Below are 18,754 nucleotides of genomic sequence, written 5' to 3' on the forward strand. Positions count from 1 at the left end.
ACATCTTTAACATTGTTTGTGCGGACATATGCACAAATAGAGTCCATCTTTGTGCGGACATCACACCCAAAAAGTCTATTTTGGGAAGTTTCAAATAGAGTCTTTTCGTCTTTTTCAACTCATCTTTATGCGGACATGTGCACTTTGTTAGAGCTTCTAGAAGATCTTTCAAAAAAAGTTTGCCAAACGGCTCCGTATTTTTTATTTGTTTGAATGATGCAAGGGGCCGAGTGACCCCATCTTCTCTAATTCCTCCTTTTTAACAAAAAAAAAAAAAAAAAACCGATTTGCTTGCAACCCTACAAATACAATCTGATTAACAGTTTAACACCGTCACATAGAGTGGATTATGTGATTTCGATTCAGTAAAGAGCATCTTACATGCGTAGGGTGCTTGGCTCCTTGCATAACGTCAGATTAGAATCTCCATTAGGCATCAATCCACTGTCTGAATGAAGCAAACCATAGGGGATTGAGAATACTCGAGTTCGTCTCTTTTTGTTTTTTGATGGTGAGTGTGGGCCAAAATCAAAGCTGTTTTTAATGTGTAGATACGAGACGCTGAGGCCTGTGGGCCGCAAATAGATGGGTTGGGTTCAAGTAGAAGCTTAACCCATGGACTAAAAGATCCAATTATGTCTGCCGAACCCATTTAACAAAAGATCCAATCAAATTCCAACGGCTTCAGCGGGTCAGTTTAGTCATTGCACCCTCTGCGGGTGTTTTATTGCTGTGAAACATAAATACACCCATGACCATCCATACACCATGTAAAATGACTAGAATGTCCTCTTGTTGATGCTATCATTCTTCCGTTGGCATACTCCCTCTAGCAAGGCACTCTTCCAACTTGCTAAGAGTTTTTATTAAGGGTCATTTATTAAAACACCTCTCAAGTTTTATGGATTACTAAAATATATTATAGTTTGCATTTTATTAAAACATCTTTATAGTTTTGCAGTTGATTTACTTAATCAATCTTCCATTAGATGATAGTAGGGGGTGGATTCACATTGAACAGAGTTGAATATCTAGCTATTTGAGTTCGACTTGTCAAAACAATGTTAGGCCTGAGCTCGAGCTCGAGCTCAGTTCTAGTTAGAGACTTGAACTTGAATTTGGCTTGGCTTAAAAATACGCAAGTTCGAGTTCGACTATGAGCCAAGCTTCCCATAAAAAATAAAAATTAAACATATAAAAATTATTTTTTGTCATACATATGAAAAATAAAAATATTATATATAATATTTATTATTATACATATAAAAATAAAAAATATATATAAAAATTATTTTTATTTTACATACAAAAAAATAAGACTTGTAAAAATTATTTATTATTATACATAAAAATAAGAATATTATTGTACATATAATAGGCTCAATTAGTCTCACAAGCCTAACGAGCCAAGTTTCATTGAGCTCGAGCTCGGCTTGAAGCTTGATTTACTTTTCACCCCTAGATGATAGTGGAAAATGATAGTTTGATCCTAATGTCCATTTGAATAAATTTAATCAAAAGAAAATAAAAATGAAAATATCATTTTTACCTCTAATAAGACACAATCAACCACTCTATTTTCTCTATTTAGTTCATTTTGTTTTATGTACAAATAAGTGTTAGGGGTATTTTTGGAATAAAAAATCATGGACTCATGCTCTTAAATATTTTCCACTTAATTTAAGTGATCATGTCACTGTTTTTAGATGGAAAAACAAAAACTTCTTAACGAAAGATCGATTAAGTAAATAAATTGCAACTACATGGGTGTTTTAGAAAAATAAAAACTAAAAGTAGGTTATCTATAAAAAAAACTATAAAATAAATTTAAATAAATACGTGAAACTACAGGATGTGTTTTAATAAATGATCCTTCTATTAAATTTTAGATTCATAAATCAAAATAAAATAGAAAAAAAAAAAAGAAAAACCCACTAGTTCGATGGCTCGACCATTCGGTCCAACTAAAGCTTAATCAACACACATCGTTGATCCTTGAGGCGTAAGGGCCTCATCGCCTCTTTTTGAATTTTTCTCTCTCTCTCTCTCTAGTCTCTGCCTCGGTATCTCCTTCTCTTGATGGAAAGATAAAAGAGAGAGAGAGAGCGCACCGCGCACTCCCCCTCAGACCCATCGCGGCTATCCCATCATCCCAATCCCATCCCCCTAGTCCCTACCTATCCCATCGCTTTTTGGTATTTCCGGTTATCTCCACCCTGGCACCCTCCGTACTTCTCGCTCAACGTTAAAATCCAACCTACCCCGGTAGCCGGTCATCCTAAAGCAGGGCCTCTGCTTGTGCGTGCGTGCTGTGCGTGTGGTGGTGCAACAAATAAAAGTAAGAGAGAGAAAGACAGCATTGGAGAGAGAAACTCCTGCTGCTATTGCTTTCTACTATCTACTGGGGGATTTGCACCTCTCTCTCCCTTTGCCGAAATCCCAACTGCAAAATCTTCTCCCTCCGCCGGTCTGTCCTCTTTTCTCCTCGTCCACTCCAAACCAATTCGTCCGATCGTCTGAATCGATGAGGATCAGAAAGCGATCTGTGCCGCTGCCTTTCACTTCCCTATGCCCCGTCAGTCTACCAGATCCCCAAGTCCCCATGCTACCACTACCAGCAGAGGCACAACGGGAGCAAAACGCACAGGCACGACGAGATGCTGCAGCCATGGAGGGAGAGAGAGAAACAATGGGGTTGCACCCAAATGAAGATCGCTCCCTAGAAGCAGAGAACGTCCATCTGAATCGGCCTCCAAGTTCCCCCAATCAAACCCTGTCGGAGGTGGTGGGGGTGAAGGAGGAAGAGAATCGACCCCGCTCAGAGTTGCAACTGGTAATGAAAAGGAGAAGGGGTGGTTGGATTTGCTCCGATGCCGCCGATAGACACCACCAGCAAACCAAGAAAGAATATTGCATGCGCCCCATTAATGGAACCCCGGTCAACGAGGTAAAGGGCTGTGGAACTGTTGCCTCCTCCTCCTCCTCCTCCTTTGTTTTCTTTTCCCTTCTCTAATGATTTTTCCGGAGCTGCACCATTTTGTTTCTCTTGATTTTAATCCATGCTTATTCGGCTCAAATCGGTGGCTTTCCCCTCTTTCTCTCTCTTTCTCGCCACTGGTGCAACTTCCTAGTTATGGGGTTCCTTGATTTTATGTTTCTCAAGTCTCAGCGGGTTCTGTGCAGGAAATCGATCTTCAAAGAGAAGAGAAGAAAGATGGAAGAAGTTGGAGCTCTGAGATTAACACTATCAGGTAAAAATACTTCACCTGTTTCCTCTCGTTTTTCTCAGCAAATCTCACATTTCCATGGTTAAAAAAAACAAAGGAAAGTACAGTCAGGAGAACCAGGAGTTTTAATTTACCACAACCCAGATATATTAAAGTGAAATGAATACACTGTTCACGCCTCCTCCCATTACCCAGCCGTCTCTCTCTCCCTCCCTCTCTCATCTTAGAAAGGGAAACGGGCCTTTCATTGGAATAATCTTTGCTCTTATGTGCACTCATTTGATGTTGCTTTCTGATTATCCGTCTGTTTATGGGGTTGTGGATCTTCGCTCACTTGATTAATCTTTAGAAAGGGAAGTAGTTTGGGTTCAGAAGCCGGTGATGGAATTTCGCTGCTTCCATCTTCCTCCGATCAAGGTAAGGATCTAGCTAGAGCTACTCATGAAAGAAACACCAGAATACTTCTTCAGGAGTTAGCACATTACGACTGTTGTTTTTTGTTGCACCGTAGAGGTTGGGAGATGGTGTGAGGGAGAGAAAGCGTTTCCACTGAAGAAGAGAAGAGGGAGACTCGGGCGAACAGCAGGCGGCGGAACGATAATGGAGAACGAGAATAAGATGAAGGCTACTAACCTGAAAACCAAGACGAACAAGAAATGGGTTAAGCTAGAAGACGAAGATGATGAAGAAGAAGCAGAAGATCAAGAAGAACAAGAACAAGGAACAATACCGAAGCAGCAAGGAGTCAATGGTAATAACAATACTAACGTGAAGAAGAGAGGGAGTGGTGGTGGGGTGATCATGGAGGGCTCGAGGTGCAGTCGTGTTAATGGGAGGGGATGGCGTTGCTGCCAACAAACACTCGTCGGTTACTCTTTGTGCGAGCACCACTTGGGTAAAGGAAGACTTAGAAGCATGAGCAGCGTCCGCGGCCGTGCCTCCGCCGGTGCTAAGAAAGGACGACCATCGTCATCGTCGGCAGAGAAACAATCGGATGAAACCTTGCCAGGTGATGGGGAGGTCGAAGATTATGAAAAGCCATTGATGATCACAAAGAAAAGAAAGAAGATCGGTGTGGTTAAAGCTCGATCCATAAGCAGCTTGCTTGGCCAAACACAAAACTGAACAATTCATGGTTTTGAAGCTAATGCATAAGTAAATACTTGATCTAGTATCTCTGTACTATTCTGTTTTCCTTCTCTTTCTGTCCAATGCATTTCGTTTTCTCTTTTCTTTCTGGGTGTGAAGAAGGAGAAAGAGAGATCTTTTTTTCAAATTTGTTAAGACGATTAAGGTTAGATCAGATGAGGAGATAGACAATGTTTAGTTTAATCCAGTCACCGATTAATAGATGGTTGGTTAGACTGATGGGTTTTCAAGGATTCAACCGATCAAGGGAAACTCAAATTGGATACAATTAATTGTTTGTATGGATAAGAATATTTGTTGACCTTGTGTGTGTATGGCAGTGGTGTAGGCAGAGCCCATGCTATCAACAAAGATGGTGGTGGTGGTCCTGGGGGTGGGGATTGATGTGGGCATAGTTTTTTTCATGAATTTCGACAAAAAGATGGTGTGCATAATAAAGTTGTGATCAGATGTTGCTATTGCAACCTTAATGGTGCATGTGGTTGTTGCATTACATCCCAATCAAGATGTCTGATGCCCTTCTGCATCCTGATCATTGTTTCATATGTGGTCAGAATTTTTGGTTTCAGACACAGTTAAGCAACTGACATTTGAATGTGTTGGACCACAAGGTAATTACGGGCGCTCACTGTTCATGGGCCAGCCGGTGGGAGCTCTCCGTCCAGTCTACGGTTCGGTTTGTTTGTTGAAGATAGGCCCATCGCCTATTGCTTTGTCAAGCCCAAGGAGGCCTTCATAGTTCATACTATGGCCTGGACCAATTTTAGCTCCTTTTTCTTGGGATTCTTCACCTTAGTCCCTCTGAGCTATTCTCATTTGCTTTGTTCAGCAAAATTATTTGGAATGGAATTCATATGGATTTTAGGGTCTGTTTGGTTCACAGTTGGAACGGATTCTCATTCCCATGCCATCCCACCCAACCAAACAGTGGGAATGGAATGGATATGGACCCTATCGCGCCCTTAGATATGGTTTTATTAACTTATGCAAGCAACCATGGCCAAAGAATGTATGTATCTTCAGGCCTAGAGTGCAGGGCCTACAGGCTAGGCTAGGCTAGACTGGCCCAGGCAGCTCTATGATCATCTCTACATATAATCCAATCAATAAATTAAACTAAAATTTAACCTGTGACTCTTTAGGCACTGTTTGGTTGCAGTGCGGACTGAGTGTAAATTCTGGTTTCATCTCTCTTTTGGATTTAATCTTGTTTTGTTTGTTTGCAAGAAGTAAAATGGTGCAGCTCCTATTTATATGAAAGAGAAATGAGACAAGAGGAAGGTAATTTATTTGGGAGACTACAATAAGAAGTTAATTGACTTAGTTTTGCATCAAGTAAGAGTGCAAATCATGGTCACAAACAAACAGATACAAAACTGAACTGGGTGCAAAATCTGTTTTCTGTTCAGATTCGCATTGTAGACAAATGCAGCCTTCATATATAGGTGTCATTCAAACTAATTTTACTAATAAATATAATACTTGAAGAGCCTCTCATGATGCACGGGCTGTTGTTGAAAAGATGCCCATGTTAAATTCAATTTCTTAACTGAATTAGTTGTAAGTGAGCTTAATTAAATAGTCCCATATGCAATTTTCTTTTTATTTTTAAAAAATTAAAAAAAAAACAAAATTCTAAAAGGATTTGCAAGAAATATGAGGAGTCTAACTCAGATAATTGCATTTTAGAATATAGTATATGTTTTGATCCAAAAAATGGATCTTTAGTCTTGACAACCCTTGAACTTTGTAAAAAGGCCGCTATAAAACTTAAGGCTCAGTTTGGAAGGAGTAAAAATACAAACATGTAGAGTGAAAAACCTTACAGTTTGTATTATTTTGTATGTATTTATAATGTACATATTTGTATTTGTACTCCTTACAAACTAAGCCTAAAGATTGAAAAGCGTCATTTTCACCCTCAAACTATGATGGAAAGGTCATGTTAAACCCAAAAGGGACAACATTAGAGATATTGTCAACAATTCCATTTGATAATAAATAAAATAATAAAACATGCTAATGCAGCACAACTCAAGTCAAACAAATTTAGGAAATTATAGGTCACTTTAGATGTTAAAAATTCTATTAGTTAGAAAAAAATATTAATTTTATCATGACTATAACGATTACTTATCTTATCAATTTAACAAAAAAGTCTCTTATCAAATTAGAGTCATTAAATTGACAATAATTAATTTAACATTAAATAATTAAGAATAAAATTAACAATAATGATAAATGGGTTTATGATGGCATAGCATGGTAACAATAAATAGTTAAAGTCATTAAATTAATAATAATTAAGAGTAAATTATCACTTAAACACTAAATTAGCTTAACTAATAATAATTTAACTATCACTTAATTTATTTAATTAATTTAGTTAACTTAGCAACTCAATTTTCTTAATTAAACTAATTTACTTAATTTTTTAATTATTTTATATACTTAGCTTAATTTATTTAACTAATAGTAACTTAGTTTAACTTAGTTTCCTTAATTAATTTAATTTACTTTATTAAAGTGGCCTTTTTTCAAACTTTAGGGTCTAAATGGCTTATATTTTCCCAAATTTTTTTACTTGATTGGTGTCATATAAGCATGCTTTATTATTTAATTTGTTGTCTAAAGAAATCGTCAACGACATCTCTAACATTGTCCTATTCTGGCTTAACATAACCTTTCCATCATAGTTTGAGGGTGAAAATGGCTAGTTTTCAATCTTTAGGGTCTAAAATGGCTTTTTACAAAGTTCAAGCATGCATGCATTTCAATATTCTTGGATTGGAGAGGGTAAATCCATATTCAATTTATAAATAGGTTGAATCCGGATTGGATTGAACTCAAACTTGATAAATGAATACTGATTGTAGCCCTATTTACATTTTAAAGGAAGGAAAAATGTTAATTACTGAATTCTATTGCTCTTAAAATTTACTGAATTTAGTTATCACAAGCTAAAGACATTAAAAAATCCTTAGGGCCAAATTGGGGTTACCTTAATGCTCTTAACAAGTATCAGAAAGTATCATGAACATCCAACATCTCCCCCCTCCATCTTTTCTTAAAGTTGCTAAGAACACATCCCTTGTGCATTTTGAAATGACTGGGGCTGCTGATATTGACAGGCTCCCTTGGCCTGCTGTCAGCTGTCTTTAGTAATGCTAGCATCCCTTGCCCTAGCTAACAGTCAACTTCTTGTTTGAAACAATTACCAATAAATAAAATAAATTCAAAACTAACTATTAAAAATTAAGTGATGATTTCAAGATAGGAAATTAATACCAAAAAAAACAAAAATCTTCTACCCAAAATTTCTTTCATTGATTGTTAAACACCTCAGAACTTTGAAACTACCAAACCAACTGAATTGGTTTACTAGGTTGAAAGTTGAAACCGATGTGGGTCGACAATATTGTAGTGCAACCATGATTCACAGAAGACCTAAAAGCATCTCATTGTATGAAAAATCTTGGAATCTCCAGATTTACAGAGATTTCAAATTCTAATATCTAACCCAGAAAACCCCCCCTCCGCTCTCCAGAAGAGAAGTTTATGTAACCCCAACTGCAGGTCTGCAGCTCAAGCTCAAAATAAATTATCTATTGCCCATTCAAAGCAAAACAAAGTGACTGCAACCGCCTAGGCTTTCTACAAAAAGTTCAACCAACCAGTAAAATCATAAATATGACATTCTGTCAAACAAAAGTAGGTGATAATTTATGCTAAATGGTTAAACTGACTTACTGATTGGGAGATGTGTTAATTTGGCATTCAATTCTCAAGTACATGCATGTCAGCCTTTCATATATCACACAGCATCTCTTGGGTGATATTTGTGGAAATCAGAGGTTGCACTGCTCGACTTGGGTTTCTCTCTCAAGTACATTTCAATTTCATCCTCAGCTCTTTAACCCCCTCACCACCTTTTCAGCTCAAGTCATCTAGTAATTAATCCCCACTTGAATCTCTCTCTCTCTCATTAATTTCTTCTCCAACCCTACCTAAGTTTTTCTTGGGTTGAAATGCCTGCTGACACTTGTTCAAAGTCTTACTTCTATAAGTTTTGACAGCCACTGCTTGAAATGCTTGCATTCTGTTTCCACATTGTGAAGACATGCATACAACAATAACAGTGGAGAACTTTTTCCAAAAAGTTCTAAATCAATTCACAGATTCGACAGAGACCATTCAGCTCCTTCCTTGTCTCAAGGGAATGCTCTGTATAACCATTCTTGTTTCATCATCAAATCAGTTTTTGAAGACTTTAAAGGAAGAGTATGAAAGGGGAGAAAGAATAAGAAAAAATTCTTCTAGCAAACAGATTAACCACTCCTTTTCCATTTTGGATTCAAGTGCTCCAACAGATGAGAGTTGGCCTCCAAATCAAGTAGACCCATAATTGATATATAGAGAAGATCAAGAGGCTGGTTGTTGGCTTAATTTCCAAAATAAATAGAGTTCAGGAGAGTCGGATCTGCTTAAATTAATTATCTCACACTATAAAATAATTTCAAAAGCCTGGATTTTTACAGTAGAATCAATCGTCATGCGTGTCGACATCTCAACTTTTCATTGATAAAATAAAGGCTATGAGGACGAGAAGGAGGTTCAGGCAGTCACTACCCAACAAAGGATAGGCCTGCCCTACCCACTCTCCTACCCAAAGCCAAGGTAGACCTGGCTTGGCTTCACATGCCACCCTGACCACCCATTTTTATTTTTATGTTCCTGGGAGAATGAACAAACGAATCATAATTTGTATGGATGATGAGAATCCGATATCAATCCAAATATAAAACTGTAGCTGAACACTGAAAAAGTGGAAACTTCATTTTACTGGGTACAAAGTTCAGCAAATCAGATTGTATTTGGGTTTGGATTGGGAGTGGACCCAACTTACAATGTGCCTTTAACGAATAAGGGGTGTCAATTGGACCGCATTTGGTCCAACTCGATTCGGTCTAATATGAGTTCATTATAAATGGAATGGGTCCAATCAATGTCTGAACCATTCAATCTATTCAAATTGGTTTTAATTTATATTGGTTCCAACCTAAACCTGATCCATTGACACTTGTAATATAATTTTTCTATTGATGAACCGAATATTTATTCAATACAACCCAATCCAACATATATCTATTATAGATGGACCAGGTCCAATATAATCCAATAAATACTTTGGACCATTAAGTTTGGGCTACTCCAATTCAACATGTCTAATTAATTCATCCAATCCATTCAAATTGATTTTGATTTTGATTGAGTCCAACCCAAAACCAGTCCATTAAACCTCTAATTAGGGTCCAAATCGCTCTATCCTTATAGTTATAGTCTCAACTTACAGTGGACCGAAGTAGCTCAAACGTACAAATCTTAATTTGGGGTTCCAGCTTACCAAATCCTAAGATTAGAAAGCCAAAACTTTCTCTGCTAAGGTCATTGGATGTATCACAAAGTCATTGATAGTATATTGAATTTTGGCCCCTCTTGAATCATGATCTATTAACTGTGATTTGTGAAAACTTGGGGAGTTTGCTTATCCACCAATACAGTATAAACAGTTCATGGCCGAAGCATTAATTCCTACTTTGGATGAGGTCACCCAGTTGGAACACGATGGGCCTATCTCTTACTTTCAGAGCTTAGATTGCCCATTAAGAAAAAATAGTCATGAATCATAATTGATGGAATATATTAGCTTTCCAAAATGCTCAATTCAATGTTCATTGTTGCTAAAACTAAAGAAATGAAACCCAATGTATGTTCTTCCAGTCAAAAATCAAAACATCGATGTAGATCAGCATTACTAGTTACAAAATATATCAACCTAAACCCTAAGGCTTAGTTTGGAAGGAGTACAAATGCAAATACGTAGAGTACAAAATCTTATATTTTGTATTATTTTGTATGTATTTGTATTGTATATATTTGCATTTGTACTTTTTTCAAACTAAGCCTAAATTGTTAGTACTTAGGCCTGTTCATTTTTTGGTAAGTTATTTATCTGGGTAATTGCAATTGCCTATCTGGATAAATTTTTCCTGGAAAATACTTACCTAATATATTTATCCATGTTCTTTTATTTCTCAAATAAATAAGGTAATGACTATTTTAGCCATAGAAATACATTATTAAAATGGACATTTTTGTATCATTCAAGTGTTGGCAAATTTTCCCTTATGTGGAAAAGTTATTTATCCACCTAGGAGATGGGTATCACTTACCTATAAACTTTCCCTACTCTCTACATAAAGCTAAAAAAAACATGGGATTAAAAGAACGCCCCCTTAGTAGAACTATAGAATTGTGAAGTACCATTCTATTTCACAAGCTGGAGAGAGAGAGAGAGAACACATTTCAGACACCCAGCCTACAAAGTCCAAATCAAACAATAAGACCATGTTTTCGGCTGTACATGTGTGGATTAGGCTTAACTTGGGCGGATGCAACCTGAGTCCAACCCAATGCAACCAGAGCTTTACAGCTTGAATTATAACTTATAAGGCTCTGGTTGGGCCTGTCCTGGACCTAAGTCCGAAGATTTGGGATTAACCTGAAGTCGAGTTAGGCTTGAGTTGAGTTGAGGCCTCAGGTAGCCTGGTCCATCCAAGTTCCAACCCAACCAATGCCTGATCCAATGTAGGCCCATATTTATGTATTTGCAAATCCGAGCCCAGACTTATGGATAAACATGTACAAATTTAATTAATACAAATAAAGGTAGATGTATTTTTTTCACTAAGTTGGACTCGTGTCAATTATGTTATGTAATTATATATGTATTATTTATATCTATATTATCTATAAAAGAGCGAATGCCCTTCTTTTTAGAATTTTCATGGGACGTTTTCTATCCACTTTTTCTAAGCATACAGTGGGCATAAAAAGGGCATATGTGTTATTTATTCTCACTTCAGAAGCTACCCACTTATAATGTTCAGAACTGCCCACTTATAACCATATAAGGAAAGGTCTATTAAAGAGTCTTTACGACAGTGTCATGGGGATCAAAAAGAGAAATAACACGTACAACCCCCACACTTTATCATCAATAGATAGATAAGCCTTAAATAAACACAGCAAATGCATGAAAGTATGAAACAAAACAAATCTACCTTCATCGAAGGCACTGCCACGTGCAAATGCACGTACACATTTACTATAAATTTAAAAATACAAAAATAGAGTTTTTTATGACTGTCCTAGAAGACTTTAGGACTGGGTTCGGGTTTAGTTGCCTCTGTGGGTTTCCAAACCAGGGCATGCTAGGGTTTTGGTTCTCAGTCTAGCCCGGTTGGGCCCAATTCTGGACCAGCCTCAATAAAACCCAACATTTGGGCCTGGTTGGTTGCAATTATGGATGTATAGTGTATGTATAGATATTTACCTACATATAAAGATTATATATAAAACTGGAGGGTATAATATATATTTAACTGCAGACATTAAAATGATTTTCTATATACTTATGTATTAGACATTTATATTCAAGGATAAAACCCAATCTTTTTAATGATTTTTCTTGGGCGATGAAGGTCTAATAACATGCTGAGAAGTATAAGGAGTTAGGGCCCGTTTGGTTCATGGGAATAGGGGTCTGGAATTGGAATCGGAATGGGTCATTCTGATTCCAATTGTGATTGGGTAGAATCAGAATCTCATTTCCGTTCTTGGTAAAATGGCATTCTCTCATTGAGGGAATGGTCATTTCCTCACACTCTCTTGGGAATAAAATTCCATTCTAACTAATTCTAATTCCCATTTTGATTCTTATCTGAACTAAGGGAATAGATTATTATGATTCCAATTCCAATTGCAAATCAAACGGATCCTTAATTTTTTTTTCCTTACCTTTTATTTTTCCTTGTACAACCGGATTAGAAATGTCAACGGATTGGGTCAAGTGATAAACCACACTGACCCAATATTAACCTTACGGGTTAGGGTCAGATTCGGGTTAAAATAACCCATGCTTATCTAAAAAAATACACACACATGCTTGTTTAAATATAAAGGTAATATATGAGATGGACCGGACAAGGGTGAACCGAACCCAATCCGTTGACATTCCTTGGCCAGGCCATGGTTTTAATTAATAAGGAAGGCTGTAGGCAGTGAGGATGAATATCAAGACAATAGCAAGGATGTGTGTATGTTTCATGTTACTGAACCAGTTGCAAGTATTTCTTCTTCCACTTTTGCTATGATATGGTTTTGACTATAATAACGGAAAGATATGATATCCCAAAAATTTGTGATCTATCAACTGGTACCATAAACGTGTTAACTAATAAGGTAGAATTTATTAAAATTCATATTATATCTTTTAGGTATCATACATTTTCCCTTTAGGGCTCTTAGCTCTCCATGAATTCATGACTTTCGATGTATTGGTATAGCTCCACATTAAATTAGATAAAGTGGCATAGACTATAACAGAGTCTGGATCCCCTCTCCACAAAACATGTTTGAGATGTGCGGTTATAAATCGTGTTGGGAGCATACATGTTTGCACATGTTTTGTTGGGAGTAGATTCCAATTCGCCACAGCAATACCCTGCAACCCCTTTTATTCTTCACAGGGTTTAACTTGAACGAATCAAGACTCCCCAGTTAGACCTACCGTCTTGCACTAAGAAAAAGTTGCATCCAATTAGGGCTGTCAATGGACTAGATATCAGTCCAATCCAATCCAGTTCGGTATGAATCTATTACAGATGGACCAGGTCCAATCCAATTCAATGAATACTTTCGACCATTCTGGACTGGTCCAATTTCATGTCTAGAGTCTGGACCATCCGAACTGTTCAAATTTGTTTTAATTTAGAGTGGGTCTAACGTAACCCAAATCTGATCCATTGACACTTGTACTCTTATCTTATGTTAATAGATCAGATATTAGTTCAACCCGACCTAATTCAATATAAATCCATTACAAATGAACCAGGTCTAATCTAATACAATAAACACTTTGGACCATTAGTTCTACACTTGTCCAATTTACTATATCTTATTAGTTCATCTAATCCATTCAAATTGACTTTGATTTGCATGGGTCCAATCCAAACCCAGCCCATTAACACCCCTACACCCAACACCTTGTTGCTTCTTCTACCCATTAATTATTGGAATGTATGAATACAATCAATTGAATTTCTAGCCCTTAATCATTTCTCCACCTACAGCTAGAGGGAGAAGCAGCAAACAGTTTATGATGGGTCCCTTAATGGGTACTGCAATGGGCCAAGACAACTAGTAAATTATACATATATATAAAATAGAAGTCAAATCTTCCATTTTAGTTAGTTCATAGAACCACCGAAGAAGTGAAAAACACATTACACAGCTTCCACTCTTGAGAATTTCACAGATTTGGGATCTGGATGAATTAGACAAAAAGTTACAATGCGGGCTACGTAGCAAGCAAAGCAAAGATCCGATTCTCTGAATTGGTCTGTATTTACTTGTTTGAAGATGCATTGTAACCAGAAGATCCAAATTAATGACTGTTGATAATATCATGGTTTTCAAAATCATACCAGAAAACCGGGAATCAGTCAGGTAATCAATTTTATTGCACCCTAAAATTGCTTTTTGACCAAAAATCATTGATTTGGTCAGCGACCTACTAACACGGGTGGTCGAACTGTAAACCTGAACAACAGTTTTGACCTTTTTTTATTTTTTTATTTTTTAAATTAAAACAGGCCATCTATTCAAACCAGACAATCAGACCATTTAACCCAAAAACTAGTCTACAGAATGGTTCCCTGTCTGGTCCGATTTTAAAAACCTAGATTGGACTGGGTTGGGAGCCAGAACCTTGGGTTGATTTTGGGCCTAGGACTAGCCTGAGCCGGAAGTATCAATGATCAATGGAAGCTGGGTCCTGTTCTCTTGCACTTCCGGTCAGGTGTCCCCTACGTTTACATTTGTGTAAATACTTATTCACATGAGAATACATGGAAGTGTTGGAAGAAAAGAGTGCAGGAGATGATCCAGAGTCCCAGTTTGATTCCAACCAAGGAAAACATCCTTCTACTGAATTTGTTTTGATTCCAAGCAAGCTTGAGAGTACAACGTTTTAAAATAGGGGAACAAGGTGCCTTTAATTTCCTGAGGCACATTGATCTCGAAAACTTATTTTGAAGGAACATCCAAATGGAAGTTATAGCCTCTAGATTTGTACATGTATATCAAATATGTAACTTGTGACCCATTGATTGGGTTAAACGGGTCAACGGTCAAAACTGCTCATATCAAATGGTTTTTGACCAGGTCAATTGTTTTTTTACCAAATGACGGTTTTCATGCAAATGGGACCCAGAATCTTGACCCGTAACCAAAGTTCAAAGTATCATGATATGCCTCTAAAGAGGGTGTATCGGGATTCTGACCGGTTTAAGGGGTGGAGGAGCCTTAAACCAGCCCCCTGAATCAGTTTTAAAAAAAATTAAAAAAACAAAAGTATCGGTATCACCCGATACGCCCCTATCGCATATCGGGCATATTGATATTTTGAACCTTGCCCGTAACGATTCCAACAGTTCAGCCGACCAAATCAACGGCGGGTTAAAAACAGAGTGAGGGTGTTGAATGGAATTTTAATCCAATCAAATTCATGGATTATTTGGACCCAAATCCAATTGACCACCTTGAGGTCAACCAGAATATATAAAACTTGTCAAACCTAGACGGAAATAAAATAACCAAGAAACAATGAGCACCTACCTTTCGGTCCTGGGTTTCACACAAAAAAGTGCAATCCCTTTGCATTCAACTCAGCCTTATCGATTAATCAATTAGACTATACACGCTTTCTGTTTGCTGGCTCAAGTAGTAAAGTAATACTTGACACTGACAGCCTCATCTTCCAACAAAGAATTGAATCCCCTTCAAAGCCAACCTGCAAAGTCAAACACCGCCCAAGTTATATAGCACCAAAGCTCGCTTGTCCAATGCAACCATCAGAATTCCAGAGCAGAGAGAGAGATGGAGTCTGAAGCAACTCAACATTTCAGCCACCCCCATCCCTTGAATCCCTATGATGAAGCACAAGAAAGCGATGGGATCCGGTGCTCGGGCTGTGAGCTAGTCACCTTGGGTTCTTTGTTTGGGTGCGAATCCTGCAACTACTATCTTCATGAAAAATGTCTGAATGTGGGGCGTTGGATGGAGCACCCAGCACACCCCAACCACCCACTCACCCTTCTCCCAGTGCCAACATACCCATCTGGCTCGTTCCTGTGTAATGCCTGCAGAGAGGATGGTAGCTCCTTCAGCTTAAGCTGCGCCCATTGTGAGTTCGATCTCCACGTCCAGTGCGCCTCTTTGCCTCAGACTGTTGTCCATGAAGCCCACCCACATCCTCTATCTCTCACTTTCAGTTACTCAAACCCCAAACTCTCTCACGCCGAGTCGATTGCTTTCAGCTGTGACGTTTGTGGTGAAGACGTGGACCTCCAAGGCTGGTTGTACCTCTGTGTTGGTTGCGATTTCGGAGACCACTTGAGCTGTGCAACCTCCGAGGCACGACCACCGCCACCACCACCACCGGCGAATGAACCAACGAGCGCGGTGGAAGAGATGCATAGATTGACGAAAGAGATGCAGGAATTTCAGCTTGCAGCTGCAAGGTGTCAACTTCAGATGAATCTAGCCAATGCATTAGCATCGACCATGAGAAGGTTTTAAAGTCTGGATCACTTACCTTCAGCTGGTGTACTGGTTTCCCACGTATGATATGGGATTCAATCTGTCTTTAGCCCTGATCAATCACCCGCTCATTGCCTACGAGAATAAAGATCGAGCCCATGAATTGTTCTGTTCATGGTGATGGGCTTCTTATTAAGTCATTGGATATGCAGTTAGTCGTTTGGGTACCATTACTGGTTGTAATAAGCTCTTTGTTTTTCCCATTTCCTCTTTGTTGGTTGCCTTTTGGAGACTCATCTCATAGCAATGCAAAAAGAATAAGATTAACTCTTGAGCAGCAAAGGTTGTGTTTGGGATTTGGGATTAATTAGCTGAACGCAATGGCTGTTCAGCTGGCTGTGGAACCATAACCAACGGTAGTGTATATTTATGGCCCCACTGTAAAAGGTGGGAGATTTATTGTCATGTTAGATGTTAGAATTACTTTAGCTATAATGATTAGACTTCACCCCTAAACAAGAAATGCCAATTTGATGTTTATAAACAGGCTCTCTCACAATACCCGTTTCAACGATTAATAGCCTCAAATAACAACAATTGTATTCCAATTTATATTAATCAATCTAAAACGTTTCAGGTAAAAAAGCAAGGATATCAAGATAGTTTAAGGCTATGTTTGGTTTGAAAAAAACAAAGATAAGAAAAGATAAAAATAAAATAAAAAAAAAAAAACATTTACAAGATTTGTAAAATTTTCCCTACCTTTTCTTTCTTTTTCCTACTTTTTCCTTCAAACCAAACATAGCCTAAAAGTATCTTGTTTACATCAGCCCGCTTGGCATCTGAGAACTGACTCAAGATCATATCATTGTTGGGCCTAGCCAAGCAAGGAGTAGCCTAATGTAACCCCAAACAGAAAGTCAAGTCAAACATCTTTCGAAAGTCAATTAGGCGAAAGGTCAAAATCGTGACATATAAGTATAAACTGTGCAGCTATTAATGAATAGAAGTGGAATTACACCATTTGAGAAGAACCTATAAATCAGGAGAGAGAAAGAGAGCGCTTCAAGTATAAATTAATGAATAACTAGCGGGCACCCATGCGACGCACGGGATTCGTTAAGGAAAGCTAAACAGTAAAACACGTAAGAGTATACAATTATTTTATATTTCTAACTTTTTAAATAATGATTAATTATTTATATTTTATAATACTTTTAATAATTTTTTACAATACAAAAATAACAATAATTTATTTCAGCTAAGCTTGTTCATCGAACTGATGAAACCAACCAATTCGACCCGAATTGTTCAGTTTCTAACATTTCTAGTTGAAATTGGGATCAGTTTCGTTGTGGCTAAATTGACCAAAATCGAATAACCCAATCACAAATACATATTAATATTTTTATATTTTAAATATAATTTTTAATACAGGAAAGTGGGGAAATTCCTATATTTCTTAGTCTCAAATATTTTATATTATAAATTTATTTTTTAATAATGTTAATGTAATTTTTAAAATTTAAAATTAAGTTTTCAATGTAATCTTTTAAACCAATTGAGCAAACCGAAAATCAACCCAAACCAATACAACCCGATTTAGTTGATTTTCAATAATGATCAGTAGATTTCAAGTAACCAACTCCCCAACCTCACTATGTCGATTTGGTTGGTCAAATAAGCTACAACCAAACTAAACCAGGCCATGATCAGCACTCCTAATTTCATCTAAATTAATATTTTAATCTATAATAAGTAAAAGTATTTTTACTCTCCAATAATTATTAAATATTTATAGCAAAAATGCACAATAACTGAAAATATATTTATAAAGAAAGTAAAATAAATAACTAATAAAAATAAAATAATTACAAAAGTAATAAAAAATATATTAAGTTGGTCAATAAATATTGTAATCTCAAAAATACAATAAATACAATAAGTATAATAAATTAAATTTCAAAAGTTAAATAATTGTAGTTCAGTATCCAATAATTATTAAAAAAATTCTGTTAAATAAAAAAAAATATAGGTTTATACATAATTATTGAAAATATATTTATAGAAAAAACTATAAACAATTGCTGAGAATACAATAAATATTAGTTTTAGTATATTAAATTTAAAATAAATATAGATTAATATTTTAAAACCATTATTAATGAATTTTTTTTTTGAAAGTTATTTTTCTAGAATTATTAATTGATATAAGTGAAATTGGTTATTTAACATAGTATTTAGTTATTTTAATAATATCCTTATTTAAAATTTTATAATTTTAACTATTAATCGAATTTAATAATCTATAAACTATAATTTATTCTATTATTACATAATTTCCTTATTAATTTTGTAAAAATTTTAAATTAATATTAATTTCAATATTATGTTATGATTTATTTTTTTTTATTTTTTAATTTATTGCATAATTTCGTTATTTTAACTATTTAAAATATAGTTATGTTAAATATTTCATTCTTTAAAATATTTAGTTATTTAAATATTATATAAAATATTTAAAACTACTCATTATTTGAATTTAAGATATTTAGTTATTGAATTATTTAAATAATATTTTATTGTTTTAATGTTAAATTTTTATTATTTGAATAACATTTATTTTGAATAATCTGAAAAATCATAATTTATATTGTCAGTACATAATTTCGTGATGAATTTTGTAAAAATATAAAACTATTAATAATATGAAT

General features: G+C 36.1%; 2 protein-coding genes across 2 annotated transcripts; both read left to right on the top strand.

Moving 5' to 3' along the window:
- The first annotated feature begins 2,338 nt into the window (after positions 1-2,338).
- Positions 2,339-4,464, top strand: LOC104603562 (WRC protein). The gene is made up of 4 exons (XM_010267633.3): positions 2,339-2,947; positions 3,184-3,251; positions 3,577-3,644; positions 3,739-4,464. Exons 1-4 carry the CDS (start codon positions 2,525-2,527, stop codon positions 4,350-4,352), a joined length of 1,173 nt encoding a protein of 390 aa, XP_010265935.1. The 5' UTR covers positions 2,339-2,524; the 3' UTR covers positions 4,353-4,464.
- An 11,093-nt stretch (positions 4,465-15,557) lies between these two features.
- On the top strand, positions 15,558-16,079 carry LOC104603561 (protein VACUOLELESS GAMETOPHYTES-like). The gene has a single exon (XM_010267632.3). It carries the CDS (start codon positions 15,558-15,560, stop codon positions 16,077-16,079), a length of 522 nt encoding a protein of 173 aa, XP_010265934.2.
- The last annotated feature ends 2,675 nt before the right edge of the window (positions 16,080-18,754 follow it).

Source organism: Nelumbo nucifera, chromosome 2 (genome assembly GCF_055504915.1).
Source record: "Nelumbo nucifera cultivar China Antique chromosome 2, China Antique-T2T, whole genome shotgun sequence".
Taxonomy (NCBI): domain Eukaryota; kingdom Viridiplantae; phylum Streptophyta; class Magnoliopsida; order Proteales; family Nelumbonaceae; genus Nelumbo; species Nelumbo nucifera.

Bases quoted from the DNA above. Each gene is read 5' to 3' on its own strand.
- LOC104603562 (XM_010267633.3), top strand. From the start codon at position 2,525: ATGAGGATCAGAAAGCGATCTGTGCCGCTGCCTTTCACTTCCCTATGC. The intron at 2,948-3,183 runs GTAAAGGGCTGT...GGTTCTGTGCAG, and splicing joins ATGGAACCCCGGTCAACGAG to GAAATCGATCTTCAAAGAGA. The intron at 3,252-3,576 runs GTAAAAATACTT...ATTAATCTTTAG, and splicing joins TCTGAGATTAACACTATCAG to AAAGGGAAGTAGTTTGGGTT.
- LOC104603561 (XM_010267632.3), top strand. From the start codon at position 15,558: ATGGAGCACCCAGCACACCCCAACCACCCACTCACCCTTCTCCCAGTG.